Source organism: Dasypus novemcinctus, chromosome 1 (genome assembly GCF_030445035.2).
Source record: "Dasypus novemcinctus isolate mDasNov1 chromosome 1, mDasNov1.1.hap2, whole genome shotgun sequence".
Taxonomy (NCBI): Eukaryota; Metazoa; Chordata; class Mammalia; order Cingulata; family Dasypodidae; genus Dasypus; species Dasypus novemcinctus.
In genome coordinates this window covers 76,447,228-76,464,101 of record NC_080673.1, presented here as the reverse complement: position 1 = coordinate 76,464,101, position 16,874 = coordinate 76,447,228, and the positions used below count along the sequence as shown (strand labels likewise).

Below are 16,874 nucleotides of genomic sequence, written 5' to 3'. Positions count from 1 at the left end.
AAATTTTTGAAGGAAAGATTATCAGTAATATTAAAAGTTTCATATTTTATTTATTTAGAAGAAGCAATATTTTAAAATTTTGAATCAATGAATATTATCTGTCTCAAATCAGTGTCTTCCTTAATGTCTTTTCAGGAAACTCTATGCAGGATGTCAAAGAGAAGAAAACAAAAGATCAAAAGGACTCCAGTTTATTTTCTTCTATACTCAGCTGCAGATGTCTCCTAGCTTACTTAACATTTCTTTTATTATAATTAACCTAATGTATTACATGGCAGCCAGGAGAATTTTATCCTGTGCAAAAGCCCAAAGACAATTTGATAATGCTTCATGCCCTGAAATTTATTGTTAGGTGCTATTTTTTTATTCTTTCTTAAAAGTACATTTTCTTTATTTTTTTGAAAGATACTTTAGGTTACATAAATGTTACATTAAAAATATAGGGGAATCCCAGATGCCCCGCTCCCTACCCCTCCAAGCTTTCCCACATTAATGACATCCTTCTTTAGTGTGAAACATTTGTTACAATTGATGAGCACATATTGAAATATTGCCACTAACCGTGGATTATAGTTTACATTATAGTTTATACTCTATCCTGCCCAATTTTGTAGGTTATGACAAAATATGTAGTGGCCAGTATCCACCATTGCAACATCATGCAGAGCAATTCCAATGTCCCAAGAAAGTCCCCATATTACACCTATTTTTCCCTCTCCCTCCCTTCACCTCCAGTGGCCACTGCCTCCACAGCAACGATAAAACTTCATCCATTGCTAGAATAACAAGTCTATAGTAGAATAATAGAAGTCTACTTTAGTCCATTGTTCATTCCCCAAAGAGGATTTTGAGATGGTGATGCCCACTCCACCTCTAATTGAGAGGGGTCTTAGATCCTGTGGAGCTGATGGATGGGACTATCTTGCTTGCAGTTGAAGATTCTCTGTGTTTCTTGGGAAAGGTGTTTTCCTTCAGCATCTCATTAGTTGCCCTGGTTGAATCCAATGAACTGGAGAGTAGGTGTTGTAACTCTTCTGAGATGCAGGGACCAACTGGCACATGGACAGACCAAAGATTTAAGTTTCTTGGGCATACACCTATCAAGTACAGTACTAAATATAGGTTCAAATAGAAGGGGTAGAAGAGCCACGTGTAGGGAAACCAAAAATGAACCCAACTCTGTCACACTGGGGAGCTTAAATTCCAAGGTAAGGTCAATGGCAGGGTGCCAAACTCCTGAGCTGTTTGCCCTGCCTATAGTTTCTGAATGTCCTCTAGATCCCTCAGGAGCCCCACTATTTGAGGCAATATTTACGGTGGCAACGAAATCCTGCTGAGGCGTGCATAAGCATAACCTCTGAAATGACCTCCCAAATCACTTTGAAATATCTTAGTCATAAAAGCTCATTTATATTTACCCTTTATTCCTTTTGGTCAACATCTTTTTCCAGGTGCATTGTTAGTTGGCACTTGGTAATAATCTATTAGTGCAAGAGAGGCTCATCCCCAGGACATGTCCCATGCCGGGGTTGGGGGTGGGGGAAGGTAGTAAGTTTAAATGCTGAATTTGGCTTAGAGAGAGGTCACATTTGATGTATAATACTAGGCTAAGTTTCAATTTCATAAGTAAAGGTTAATAAGTATAATCATCCATATCAAGGGCCGATCAAAATAATATGTCTTCCTTCACTAGGCACTGCCTCTGCCTCAGGTGATTCTTGCTGACCCATTAGAGAATGTAGCAGAGTTCCCCAGCATGGGCATTCAATATTCTTTTGGTTATTGTGTGGCTCTCCACCCACTGTAACAATGCCCCGTGAACACTTGAACACATTCATATGCCTTAGAAGCATACCCCAGGTGAACCCCCTCCCATGCATCCCCCATCACCAACATGCCGCAGTAAGGTGCTATTTAACCAACACTATTTACATCATTTTTCCTTTATTTTAAAACAGGCCAAGTGAAAGATCATACCTCAAAATACCTTTTTTACTACACATGCATTTTTACCTGTGGGAATCCCAGGAGAAATATGGTGCTGTTAACCTGTTTTCACATTTTAAATAATGAGGTAAAGACAAGCTACTGTGTGGGCAGACAAATTTTCTGAAAATCGTACTTAATTGCCCTACCAGGAAAATGAGAATCTGAAGAGATAGAAAATTGTTTTGAACGTAACAATTCCTTCAAATTAAATTTTTTTGTAAGTAAGTACAGATGGAGAATAAGCAATGATTAGGGAAGACAGCTAGGAATCTGAAGCAGACTTGCCAAAATTGTTCAATTAGTAACCTATTGTACTCATTGTTCAACTAGTAACCTATTGTTGCTTGTTACCCAGATATAATAATTGTAGCCATTACCCAGATATAATCAGATGGAGAAAATATCTTAGGGTATAGAGTAAAGTTATTGTTTGCTAGGAATTAAAAAATCTATAAAAAAATAAAATAGGAAAAGGTAAATATTAAGCTAGCCAGAGACAAAATAGTTGTGGAACATAGGAAAGGCATTTAGTAACCAACATGAAGAGGGGAAATAAAATAGTTAGCTTGTTATTATGGGAATAATGAGGATAATGAGATAGAAACAAAAGTCATGCTGATAGCTAAACAGCTATATGTTTCAACAGCTGGGGACCAAAACAACCCTGGAGGTTTTTGAGCATACCTGATCCCATCAGAACCCTTAGCATGGCCTTGAGGAGGCCTCAGACAGGGTAAATGGGAGCAATGTTTTCTTAAGTTCTCTGAAATCCCCATGGAGAACTATATGGAATGGCTTTCTTATAGCTGAATACCAAACTAGATTCAAGGCATGCAGAAAAATAAAGAGCTCCCAAAATTGGTTAAAAAAAAAAAAAAGGTTTGAATCAACCAATAAACAGTGAATATATTGAAATTATAATTAAATTCCATAGGCCCATATGTTTTTATAGATGAGTTTTGCTTGTTTTTAAACTTTATAAAGGTTTTTTAGATTTTTTAAAATTTTAATTTATTTTTTTAAATTTTATTTGAGACATGAGTTTATAAAACAATCATGCATACCATACAGGATTCCTATACATTGCACTACCATCAAAACTTTGCATTGCTATTACACAACTGTTACAATTAAAATCATGATCGTAATTTTACTATCTGTAGTCCATAGCATACATTTGGTGCATTTTTCCCACAACCATCCTATTATTAACACCATGTATTATTATTGTATATTTATTATAGAAAATTAGGGAATGTTCTCATATTTCTACTGTTAACCACTGTCCATCATTCACTACAGGGTTCACAGTGTTGTACAGTCCCCTGGCTTGTACAGTTAATCCAAAGTATACCCTCAGTAGCTCTCAGTTTCATCACAGGGTTGTGTTGTCATCAGTTCAGTCCATTTCAGAACATTTTCATTACTCCCATTATTGACCGTTAGTACTGATATAGTACCTACGGAAAAATAGTCTCAGTGTCTGAGCTTTTAAGGATGTAAATTTGAATGAGGAAGAGGCATCGATGTCTTGGAAGGTTCAAGCAGGACACCCCATCTCAGAAGTATATGGATTGTGAGTATAAAAACACCTCTAGGGTAGAGGTATTGTGTATTGAAATGATATTAATGTTCTCAGATGCTAAAATATTGTATGTGTGTTTAGACCACAAAATTGAACATAAAAAAATTAGGGAGAAAACCCTGAAATATTGGAAACATGTCGACTTCAGAAAACATGTTTTTGTAATAAGTGGTAATCAGACATTTTATTGAAGAAATGATGTGGACTGGGTCAGTGCCAGTCAGAATGCACTTCTTATAAAAAAACCACTGACAAGTCTGCCTGAGCCTCAGGCTGAGGCAGGTTGACTCCTGTCTGGCATCAATGCCTCCTGCTGTGAGACTGCCTCTGTTCTCACTCACACCCAACAGTCAGACCAGTGCCTCCCACCACCAATGGATTTAGATTCTCCACTGACATTACACCAGACCTGCCACCTGAGTTCCCTTGTTAAAAGTATTGTTTATAGTCTAGTGAGAGTTAAGTTGATGGATTTAAAGACTTTAATATCCTCCACCTTTAAATGTATTGTGTATCCTGACCTGGTAATTGTGTGTTAGACATTGTGACAATCATGTTCTTAAAGCTAACCCATTCTTGGGGTGAACCTATTGTGGGTGGAAACTTTTGATTACTTCAGTTAAGAACCTTTGATTAAGTTACTTCAATTAAGGTGTGACTCAGGGTGGATCTTAATCTTCTTACTGGAGTCCTTTACAAACCGTGGAACCAAGAAGCTGAAATCAATGAACTGGGGAAGAGAAGGGAATGACCAACAGATGCCACCATAAGATTTTCTATGTGACAGAGGAGTCTGAGATTGACAGCAGTCTGTTTTTGGGGAGAAAACTTCACCTTATGAGACCTTGATTTGGGCATTTTCACAGCATCAGAACTGTAAGCTTATAAGCTAATAAATCCCCATTGTAAAAGCCAACCAATTTCCAGTATATTGTATTTTGGCAGCTTAGCAGACTAAAAGAGACATTTCGGAAGCTGTAATTAAGCAAGCAAATAAATTGCATTGAGCATTCAACCTGTAGAATGGTCCCTGTGTGGGACCAGCTTTACTTTTAATTTGATTTGATCCACTTTCTATCTGTTAAAACAACAACATTGACAGGACAACTGGCGGAATGGCAGGATACAATTCTCATGCAAATACTTTCTTAGAGCACCAAGCTAATTGGCATTTATATTTGGGGGGGACATGAGAAAACTTTGGAAGACACTAAAGTTGTGGAAAAGTATTTTTAAACAATTAAAAAGGGAAAACTAGAGGTCAAAAAATGAGGATCCTTGGAAACCAATAAAGGACCTTATAAGACTAAAACTTAGAATCACCAGACCAGAGAAGTTATATCCTATAATTAAAAGAGCTAAGAAGGAGGAAATGCTTTATTGATTTCTTGTGTGTCTTTCCTCAAATGTAATCTCTTCCCTCAGCCCAGAAAATAAGCTGACATGATTTTGTCTTGTTTCCTTGCATTACCTACGGTTTTACTCACCATGTAAGAATCTCTAAGCAATGGGTAGATACAGGAACCTGGCAGAAGGCTTGTGGCATGAGGGATTTTAAAAATTGGATGCTAGAGAAGAGCAAAGTAGAAAGGGGAGGGTGATAAAAGCAGGGTCCTTTTAAGATTTTTAAAGGTTAAGGTTTAATAATAAGGTTTCTGTAAGCACTGAGATGACTTTTTGCATTTAAAAAACATCTGTTTGTTTGGTATGAAATTAGAGTGAATGATGATTTTACTTACCATCTTCCCCCCCTTACTGTTTTGCACTTGCTATCTGTTCTCTGTGTCCATTTGCTGTGTGTTCTTTACATGTCTGCTTGTCTTTTCTTCTAATCTTGGGAGGCACTGGGTACCGATCCCAGGACATTCAGTGTGGAAGAGAGACACTCAATTGCTTGAGCCACCTCATCTCCCGGGTCAGCTGTATCTCTCACTGTCTCTCTTCTGCCTCTCCCTTGGTTACATCATCTTGCTGCACCATCTCTCTGGGGCACAGGGTGCCAGCTCTCCGTGGTGCAGGCAGTCTGCTCTCCATGGCACAGGCCAGTTTGCCTTCACCAGGAGGCCCCAGGAATCAAACCTGGGACCTCCCATATGGTAGATGGGAGCCCAATTGCTTGAGCCATATCTGCTTCCCTTACTTATCATCTTGATTTGATTAATCTTGCATTTTATCCAGGGAATTATAAAGAAGAAACAGAGCAGGTTGACATACCAATAATCCTTTGTGGTGGTGATAAAAACCATGTCCCAGCTTGGGAGGAAGAACTGCAACAAAGAATTCAAACTGACACCAGCAAGTCTGCTGGTCTTCACCAATGGCTACAATCTTACATCAACATCCTGCCTGCAAATTAATGAGCTGAGCCCCAAGGACACCCTGCACAGTCAGTATAGTCCCTGTAGTAACCATAATTCACAGCCCCTTGTCCCTCCCCAATCCTTCCACACCTTTCCCTTTGTCTCAAGTAGCCATCTAAGCTGTTCCCCAGCTCACCCCTCTGAGTAGAAACCTCTTTTGGGGCTGCTCCTGTATTAACACAACTTTAGCTCAATAAACTTGCACTGCATCCCTGTTTCTTTTAAGTCTGTTTATTTCATTTTCTTCACAGAGTACTTGGTGTACAGAAGCAGGATCCAAAGGTGAACGCCAAGACGACACCTCTGTCTGTGGCAGCTTCTCTAGGGTTACTCTTTTTGTGTAGCCATAGGACTGCTTCTTCATCACTTTTATAGCTGGCTAACTTTAGTGCTGGGTTCCAGGTGTCATTACAGGTACTTTTAAAAAGTTCTAGGGAGCTAGTAGGTTATACAGAAAGAATAAAGCATCTCAGGGTTTAGAAATAACAATTAGAAATCAGAGCCCAGGGATAAATGTGACTGCTGCAAGATCTTACAATGTAGGCCATAATTTCCTTAAATAAAGCTGTTTCTAGACATTAACTACAACCTATAGTCGAAGTTTTGTTCATTTTACTTTTACACATTTACTAAGATCAACACCTCTGATGCCTTGGAGAGGAGCAAGTTACCTGCAGGAATCCTTGTGTTCCATCCTCTCTGGGGACATCTCCGCGTTCACCCAACTAGCCCCTTTCAGGTTTTTGAATTCCTGACATGTTGTCGTTAATGTCAAAATCCATTTGTTGAGCTAGAGTCTTGTTGGACCCTCTATCAAGACCTCTTGTTTGTGGCCATCAGGTAAGAGAATTCACTTCTGTTTCTGTTCAGTTACTGTTTCTCTGCTGTTACGGGAAATAGACAATTTTACATTTCTGTACTTCTGTGTTTCTGTGGTTTTGTCTGTTTAATTTATATTTTCCCTACCTCCAGATGGTAATTCTAAATTAACAAATAAAAATACTTAAGAAAGCTCTATTCAAATTGCTTAAAGATAAATCTGTACTCCTACAGTCCCAGAATTAGAGAAGCTGCTCAAATCTAATCTGGTGCTCTTTAAAATCCATCTGTCTTCTCTTTCTGGGTTCAACTTAGTTGAACTCCCCTTCTGTAATAAGGTTCCTCAAACCCTAATGAAGATTCAGTGGGCCTTATAAAGAATTCAGTCTTATCATTCAGATTTATAAGCCTGTATACTCAAACCTTTGCCGATTAATTTACAGGTCTGCTGGTAAAAGTTATGCAAAAACTTAGATAAACAAAACTTATGGAAAAGCAAAGCAAAGGTGCTTTCCAATACACTGCAATCTAATAATCTTATAATAGATATAGAATATAATCTAAAATAAACATTTTGAAAGCTTATTATTATGTCCTCATAAATAAAATAATTCATTTAAGGAAAAAACTTCTCTCCAAGATTTATATAATTAAATTTGTATAGATACCTAATTACAAAGGATTTAACAAAATTGGAAAGATAAATACCTTCATAAGCTACAAAATTCATATAAAATTACTGTGTACATTGTTTTCCTTGAAAAAAGTGTAATAATGATATGTGCCATTAATCCTTGTTTTAAAAAGTTGTATATTACTGTTTTTAAGTACACTAACAAAAGTCTTCTAAGTATTTCAAAAATCTGCTAGTACAAAATGTGTTCATAGTTTCATTTATATAGTTTTGTGATTGTTCATTGTCATTGTATATTTTGATACCTCCAGATGATGATATAATTTGATAAATAAAAGGTTCTGAAAGAGCTTTATTCAAATGGCCTAAAAATTAAATAAGTGCTTATATTATTACCCAAATTTAAAAGGTTACTGAGATCTCTGTAACTGTAAGTCTTGATTAATAGAATTACTATAAGTCTCTTTAAAAAGAATAGTTTGTGCTTAATTTGAAGTGAATAATTTATTTTCTTAATAAGAAAATTAGAGACGTAAAAGTTAAACGAATATTGGAATAGGTAAAAGGTTTGTGGGAATACTAATTGAAATTTAAGGTGTATTTTGTCTTAAAATAAAATGGTTAATTTTATAAAAACTGAAAATGGAGATATGCAGGACAGAACTAGTACACATATAGCAAGTGGTAATAGTATTGTGGTAGCTTTCAGTGAGTTAATATGTTTTGTAAAAGGAAACAAATCCTGGATGAATACAAAAAGTGCAAATACTGTGTGAAAAGGGCAACAATGGACATTTGCAGTTCTTCAAGGCTTTCTGCCCTGGCCTGATGGCAATGAATCTGGCTGCATAGAAGAAACCTGTGGCAGCGACCCAAGAAGCATCAGAGACAATGGTATCTTAAGGTCCTGGAATAGGCAAACAATTGGGACAAGCTGTAATGTCCCCACTACTCTATCAAATTCTTAAATGTTGTTTGGTTGGGTAAGACAAAACTATACTCTCTGCCGTAATTGATAAAGTACTATGTTTTCTCATGTCAAAAGAATTTGTAATATTGTTGGAATATTAAAAATCTTTCATCCCTCACTGAGATGTGTTAATTGGGGAAGGTCCTTCATGGGAATAGGAGGACCTCCAGCAGGCTGCTTAAAAAATAATAGTAATAATAATTAAAATAAAATAAAAAAGAGAGGGAGAAGGTGAATATTGACTTAGTCTGTGAAGTGGATGTGGCCAGTACCAATATTGGCTTTGGGTGGGGTTTGTGGCAAAGGCAACATTCTAATTGAGTACCCCTCGGCTTTAGTCACAATTGTGGGAAAAGGCAATAAGTCCAATATAAAAAAGCAATTGTGTGCAGCACAGGAAGCCCTGCTGAAAGTGAAAGGCTTAACCCAGTAGTGTCTGGTTACTCTGAAGACTGCCATCCCTATCCAGGGGTGGATTGCAAATACTAAAAGCAAGACAAAAATGATGGGCTGCTGTGAATCACCCTCTATGGGGGAGAGATCTGTGGAAGAATATCTGGGACACCTGCTAGCAGTGACAGGTAACTATCTATCATGTCCCTGCCCACTCCTCTAACATCCCTCTCAGGACTGCTGAGGCAGATGCCTCATGAAGATCCAGAGCCATACAACTGAGACCTGAGAAGAAGCAAAGTGGCTCCACCGGAAAGGCAAACATCATGAGTACCAGACCTTGTGGTGCTTAGCCCAGCGGTTCCAGCTGCCTGTTGCTCACCAGCAGCTTGTGGACACCACCCACCAGTGTCCTTCATGCTCACCTCAATGATTGTGACATGAGTCCCCTCCTGCTCTTGGGGAGGGCAAGATGCTTTCACTGCTATAGACACTGCTTCGGGACTCTTATAATGTTATAGACCAGCGATATCGACCAGACTCAGACTCTGAATAAAGTTCCAATTGAGAGGTTTATAAGCCGCGCGGCGACTGCCTCTCCTGTGCAGAGGAGAGCAGTCCTGAGTCGCAGGGGGAGTTTGCTTCTATAGGCTTTTAGGTTCAGGGCGGGGGGCAATAGCTCAGCAAGCAAGCATGTACAGAAGCAGATGTTTGCGGTTAATCAAGCGCTGGGAATTCTATCAGGGGAGATAAGTGGTTGGGGAGTTTTTGTTATTTATAAAGGTCTGAGTCAAGTTGGTCTAGGGGCTGATGACACTTTCTACAAGAGGCCTTGAGATAAGGTTTTACAGTCGAGCAAGCTTCTTACAGAAGTGAGATATAGGCAGTTAGGGGGCTGTGGAATTTTCCTGTCAGGTGGGGGTGGTCACAGGCTCCTATTTCTCCACAATAACAAGCCAGCTATTGTTTTCTTCCTGGAAAATGAGTCCTCACAATGATGGACTAAGTTTGAATTCAACACTGAGTTGTGGCCCCAGGTCCAGTAAAGATGCTAAGAGCAGGACCAATGAAGGCATTGAAATTATGAATAAACTTCCAGCTGTACCACAGTCCCAAATGGGGAAATAACAATAATTTGTCATTGCCTATGCCTCAAACTATGCAAATTGGGGAAAATTAGGTCATTTTTGATTGAGTACTGGCCTATATAGCCTTGCTGGTAAGAAATCTTAAGTCCATGAGAAATAAATCATCTGATAGTTGGAAGTTTTCATAATCTGCTGTAGTTATGGATTATGTTTAAAATGCTGTTCTCTGATTTGAAACAGCCAACAAGCCCTTCAGGGTATGAGGCAGTAAGAAACCACCAAATCTGCCTTTCTTGCTTTACAAATACAAAAAGGGGGCTATATCCTGGGAAACTGGCTTACCTGCTCCCTATTTGTTGCTTCCTGTTATTGTAGATGTTGCCTTATTGTAAATGGTGCAGTTGTTTCCTGTTATTGTAAATGTTGCCTTATTGTAGATGTTGCAGTTGCTTCCTATTATTGTAATGATGTTGCAGTTCTGATAGCAAACAGCTGATTGTTAGTTTCTAAATAAATAGGATGTGGAAACTGGGGTTGAGACTTTGAATTACAGAAGCTGTGGGTCCCCTGGTCCCATCTCTATCTCCTCTCCTGTGTCTCTCTCTCTGTCCTTTATTTCGTAAAGTTCTGCATCACCTTCCCTTCAAGGCAACTGATTGCTGACTTAGCACAGCACATAACTGTGGACAACCGATTAGCTTTAGATTACTTACTGGCAGAAGAAATGCCTGGCTGTTTTGCCAGCACATCTCATTGTCCCTGGGTCAACACCACCACAACCAGACAAGTTGAGACCGACATCCAGGAAAGCTTCAAACAAGCCAAATGGCTTCACATCATAAATCAGCAACCAGAGACATAATGGGAATCAAGTAAGGGCTTTCTCACCTCATCTCTCTCGGTTGTATTCCCTAGGCTCGCCGCTGATCATACTACTCATCATCCTAATCCTCAGACATGTTTTCATCTGAATTGTCAACAACTTCATCACACAGCACCTCAAAGACACCAAAATCTTTCTCCTCTCCCTTGTAGCTTCAGATTATCGGTCTATAGAGCTCCAAACTAGCCAGGATTAGTATTTAACCCTTATCCCATTGAAGAAGTTATTTTCCAACCTTTCTGATTATGAATAATGTTGAATTTTTTTTTTGTTTCTGCCTAAGTGGCTACTTTATCAAATTATTTTAAACATTAACATGTAATGATTTGTGTGGCTCCATAAAATAACTACAAAGAGACTTCCAGATATTGGATAGCTACAGGAACCTGGAAGAAGAGCAAATAAGAGAAAATTTTAAAGATTGGATACCCCTCTAAGTACACAGAGCAGAGTAAAAAGGGAAAGGTAGCAAAGTCAGGGTCACTTTGAGATTTTTAAATGTTATGTTTTAATATACTGTTTCTGTAAGCACTGACATGATTTTTTTGCAATTTATAGAAACCTGTTTGTACAGTAATTTACATTGATATAACTTCTAATGATGAACTATTGTGCATTTCTGCCATTCCACATTATTTTATAAAATTCTCATTTGACCTGGGATAGTCATTGTTTTGTTTAGTTTCAGAAGCAACCACATACACATCACACTTAGTTTTTTAATATATTTATTTTTGTCAGGTGTGCTTTGCATTTTTATAAAGAAACGTGAGTGATAAATGTGACACCATATAAACTTATTTTTTTGTAGTTTTGATGGGGTTTTAGGAAGAAATTAAACACCTGTGCTCTATCTCAATCTTAAAATGAAAAATTCCTATTTTGGAAAACTTTGAACAGGATTGGGGCAGGGGTGGTGTAGTAATAGAAGTAACTGGACTAGGAAGGGGAGGCGTCTGCTCCAATGATGTCATAGCCATTGGGGGCTGTTGGAGTCAATGACCTGAGGGTATCGGGATGAAAGACAAAGAAAGATTGGGTTCAGGGGATCTGAGAGCATTGATTTCTCAAGCTCATCAGACAACAACTTTATTGAGCCGAGGGGCTAGTATATATACGCCTAACATACGTGACATACATCACTAAATCAAGTTACCTATTACCCTTACCTCATTCTCTATTAACTAATGATTGATGAACACCAACAAACTTTACTGGAACTATTATTATAAAAATCAGTAACTATACTCATAAATCCTGTTACTCAGGTCGTTCCGTCCTATATGATCTTGTTCTGCCTGCAGGTGTGCTTTACCCAGCCATGACTATGATCCGCACCAATAATCATAGGGGACAGCCTGACTCAGTGGTCAAGGAAGTAACTTGCTTCCATGGAAACAACATGTCTTTGTTTCCCACAGAGTATCACGGAGGGGCTGGACTGGTCATGCAGCCGCATGTCAGGAGTAATGATGGCAGAGGGGCAGTACATGGAGAATGGCATTCTGGAAACAGTGCTGGAGAGAAGCAATATGCTCTGTGTAACTGCCTTCTTGAAACACAATAAAAAATTAAAACAAAATTGTAATAGAAATTTCTGTTAAGGATTTTGAATTAAAAGGCACATTTATAATTTTTTGAGTTATAACTTCTAAGGGAGAACAATTAAAAAGGTATTTTCTCCTGCCTAAGAGTTACTTCCTGAAACCTTCCTTGTTACTCAAATGTGGCTTCTCTCCATGCCAAATGCAGAAAACTAACTAGCCTCTCCCTGTCCCCAACCTGCCCCCCAAGCATGGGGAATGACTCCCAGGATGAGTCTCCCCGGCACAGAGAGACTAATACCAAATACCAACAATGCATTTGGAAAAAGACCTTGACAAAAGGGGGGAAACATTAAATGCAAAAGTATTTTTATGAATAAAAGACATCAGAGTGAGTTGCAAAGGGGGTTCAGAGGTTTCAGGGGTTATACTTTTGCACATCACAGGCACCTGAGAAACTGCCACAGGTAACAAAACCCAAACAGGGGTGCTCCTGAGGACTCTAGAAACATATACAAACTATAGGCAAGGCATTTACCCCATGAAATTAGAATTCTGTTGGCAGGCCCTATAATGGAATCTATGATCATATGTTTCCCAAGTATAACAGATTTAGATTCATTTATAATTTCCAACTTATGATATTTCTAACCCTTTTATTTGAAACTAAAATTAGCTCTATCCATTAAATACATGTCTCAGAGACTTAAATCATCTGTCGGTTCATATGCCGGTTGAACCGTGAATCACAGCAGACTTGGCAGCCAATACCTACTCTCCATTTCACTGCACTCAACAGAACAACTGAAAAATAATGGTAATGGGCAAACTACATGCCAAAAGATAAAAAGGATCTACAACTAGAAGTAAAAGAGTTCCTTCCATCCACCCCATAAGATCTAAACCCTCTCTCAGTCTGAAGCAGAAAAGCATTACCATCCTAAAATCCTCAGGACTGAGGAATGAGCAAACATAAAGGGGAATGCAACCATAGACAAAAGTAGACTTAATATTATTGTTATATCAGAAAACTTGTCACATTGATATAAAGTTGGTGGTTATCAGAGGTTCTTATGGGAGGGGCAAGAAGGAAAAGGTAGAAATTAGGTCTTTTTCAGGGCATTATAATTGTTTTACATGATATTTCATTGACAGAAACATGGCAATATACATTTTGTCAAATCTTATAAACCTGTACAGTGAAAAAAAAACTATAGACCTTGGTTAGTATCAAAGCACCATGTAAGAATCTCCAAAATATAGTGCTTATTTATTTTTTAAAAATCCCAGCTAAGAAAATGGCAACATTGCTACCATCAGATACAGACTCCCAGGAGAAAAATAAGGTGAATAATCTCTGGGTTAATGTCAAATTTCAGCTTCACTAAGAGATTATGAGCTGTACCTCAGGAATCCAATGGATGAGACATGACTGAGTCCTGAGAAACCTTGGGCTCCTGCAGATGGGTTATGTAGTAGGACATTAATGTGAACTGCCCATTAGATACCTGGCAAGAAGACTGTCAGAAGAGTAACTTGCTCTACATACTCTGCTTCTAAGCTCCTCATGTGAATCACCAGGTCACAGGATAAGTTCAGGGCAGATCATTTGTGCAGTATAAAATGAATGTCCTCTCCTCAGCTGACCCAGGTTGTGGCACACAAGGGAAAGAGGAGTAATTTCATCAGCACTGGTCAGCACCTGACTCGTACAGATTACAAGTGGGGTCAGTCTCAGCTGACCCTTGTCCTTTGATTGAAAGGATGATATAATGGCAGTGGAGATATTAATGATGGCAGTCCTCAATAAATTCATCTCTAGGTCAGACCTTTCTCACAAACCACTGGCTCATACCCTTCCTGACATTTCCACTTAGAATTTCCAGCGGATATGGAAATTCAAAACTTCAAGATGAACTCTGAATCTTACCTGGACCCCCAAAAACCTGTTGCAAATGCAGCCTTCCCCCATTTCAGTTGATAAAACTCCATCCTCCAGCTGCTCATGTCAAAACATTGGGTTCTTCCCTGACTCCCTTCTCCCATATGCCACACCTAATTCTTCAGGAAATCTTGCAGGTTCTGCCTTCAAAATATATCCAAAACCCAAACACCCCTTACCACCTCCCCTGCCTCCATCCTGGTCAGACACTTTGTCTTTTACCTGAACTATGACAAACTGCCTCCTCCAAACTGGTCTCTGATTTTACTCTTGTGCCCCTGCAGCCTAATGTCAATACAGGAATTCTTTTTTTTTTTTAATTGTCACATCATTTAACACCTCTACTCAGAAGCTTTCAAAGGTTTTTAAATTCACAGAGTAAAAGTCAAAGTCTTTATGATTGCCCAAATCGCCTACCTTTGATTCTCTCATGTACTCAAAATACTTACAGTGCACTTCATGCCAGCAGTGGTGGCTTTCTTGCTGTTCATTGATCATACCAAGATGCCAGGAACTCTCCCACCTCGGGCTTTCCTCTAGTATTCCTTCAGCAAGCTCCCTCCTACCCCAAGTTTCTGCTTGGCTAAATCTTTATTTCTTTCAATTTATTGCTTAAATCTCACCTTTTAAAAAGAAACCTACTCAGTCCATCTATTTTATATTACAACCTGTTCCTGTTTATGATACACTCAAACCTCTTACATCTCGATGATGTTCAAGTTCTGGGTTCTACTTCGTCAGCTTATGGTGTCCAATTGTTAATCCTTGGCCTGTTTGTTATTATGAAGGCATTTCATAGGTTAGATTCACACGAATCAACTGATCCCCTCAACAACTAGTTGAGTGCATCCACAATCTACAAAAAAGATTGCTTCTGCAATAGGGGAGTCTAATCCATGGGAGATTTTAAAAGCCAGAGGGACAGTTTCAGAGGTCAAAGTAACTTCTCCCTCGACTTCAACATTAGCTCTTGGTGGAATGTCCAGCCAACAAGTCTTCAGAGGGGAATTTGGGCTACAAACTTCAATTCCACTTGTTTGGGGTTTCCAGGTTGAGGTCTCCCCACTGAGACCAGACTTGCCAGACCCCATTTTGCATCAGCCAGTTCCATACAGCTCTTTATGTTGGTAGATGTATGTATATATCTTGGTCTGGGTCTCAGTAAACTTCATAGCTAATAAGATTTTGCCTTTCTTGGGTCTGCCTTAAAAGTAATTTGTATATCTGCTTTTAAGCGTCCCAACAGTTAGGAAATTCTCCTTTCCTATCATCCTTCCTGCAAGTTTATGTCTCTTTAAAAACTAATTTTGGATTGATGTCGCCTGCAACACAACTGGCCAGCCAGGACTCATGTCGACCAGCATGAGGAGGCGAAGATTAAATCCTGAGATGCCTAACCCTGTGGCGGGCTCTGAGGCACATAAATAAGGGCTGTGGCCATCCCAGGAGGCGCCTCCGGGACTCCCAGACCTCATCCCGCCTCGCGTGGTTCTGAGGCGGCCTCGCCGGTTTCTGACCACAGAGACTTGTCATCACCTGCAGGACTAAGCCTCCAGCTGTCGCCACGTCCCCGCCAGGCCAGGGGGAGCGCCGCCCACAGCACCGTCTAGAGGATGAGCACAAGGCCCCGCAGCCCCAGCGCCTGTCCCGCGCCCTGGTGGGCGCCGCAGTCAGCAGGGCCAGGCCCTGCCCAGCGCCGCCGACTTGAAGAGCCCGCGGGCCCCGAGCCAGTTGCCACGCCTGTCCCGGTGGTGCCAGGGGCGCCCGGGACCGAGCACGCGCTCACCTCCGTGGCGGTGCTGGCGGAGGACTGTGCCCTGCAGGTGCCCCTGGGCCGCGCCGACCTGGTGCTGGCGCCAGCGCCCTCGTCGGTGCTGCAAGTGTCCCTCGGAGATCACACGCTCATCCTGGTGCCCGAGGCCCTCGTGGGCTCGCTGGATGAACGGTCAGGAGAGGGCGACTCGCCTGATGGCCTGGAACTGGGCTTTTTCCCGGACCAGCAGGGATTCTTCTGCGCATCTGCCCCAGACACCGACGAGGAAGACGTGGACTCCGAGCACCTGGCTCCCTGGCTGCCTGCTCCAGCCGGCTCCGTCGCTGGGCCCCACATCTCTGCTAGAAGGGTCCTGAGCTCCTGTTCACAGGGCCCCAACCCAGAGCCCTCTGCTTCGGTCCCCAACCCTAGTTCAGAGAGACGCTCTCCTGGCCCCTACTTCAACCTGGACTTTCACCTTCGGAGGCCCTTCCCCAGCTCACCACTCCAACCTCTGCCTCCCTCACCTAGTCCAGACGCCCACCAGCGCCCTCAGCGCTCTCTCCGCCCTCCGTGCAAGGCCCGGAGACGCCTGTTTCAGGAATGAGCTGCCCTCCCGCAGTCCCTTGCAATTCTGCTGGTGACCAGGAGAGGGTCTCCTGACAGCCACTGTGTGTACATTGCACAACCTGCAAGGACATCCAAGCATGGAGAGAAGATAGATGTTTTTGGATGCATGCTGCATTGCAGAATTTTGGATCAGAGGTGGGCTAGAACATCAGCAAGAAACAGCACGTTGGCAAAGAAATTCGCTGCCTGGGACCCAGTGTACTTTCAGACCTTCATTTTGCTGCTCAGAGGCTTTTCATTCTATAGCGGATATAGTTAGGCAGCTGCATTCTCCCTTGTTTTGC

General features: G+C 40.7%; 1 protein-coding gene and 1 pseudogene across 1 annotated transcript; one reads left to right on the top strand and one right to left on the bottom strand.

The window, feature by feature from the left end:
* The window catches only part of LOC101428433 (AMMECR1-like protein), a 33,482-nt pseudogene extending 17,800 nt beyond the window's left edge, over positions 1-15,682 (bottom strand).
* Positions 15,683-15,820: 138 nt separating this feature from the next.
* On the top strand, positions 15,821-16,567 carry LOC101427991 (proline-rich protein 23C-like). The gene has a single exon (XM_004474681.2). The coding sequence runs from the start codon at positions 15,821-15,823 to the stop codon at positions 16,565-16,567; it is 747 nt and encodes a 248-aa protein (XP_004474738.1).
* Positions 16,568-16,874: the final 307 nt, after the last annotated feature.

Coding starts and splice junctions, on each gene's coding strand:
- LOC101427991 (XM_004474681.2), top strand. CDS start 15,821: ATGAGCACAAGGCCCCGCAGCCCCAGCGCCTGTCCCGCGCCCTGGTGG.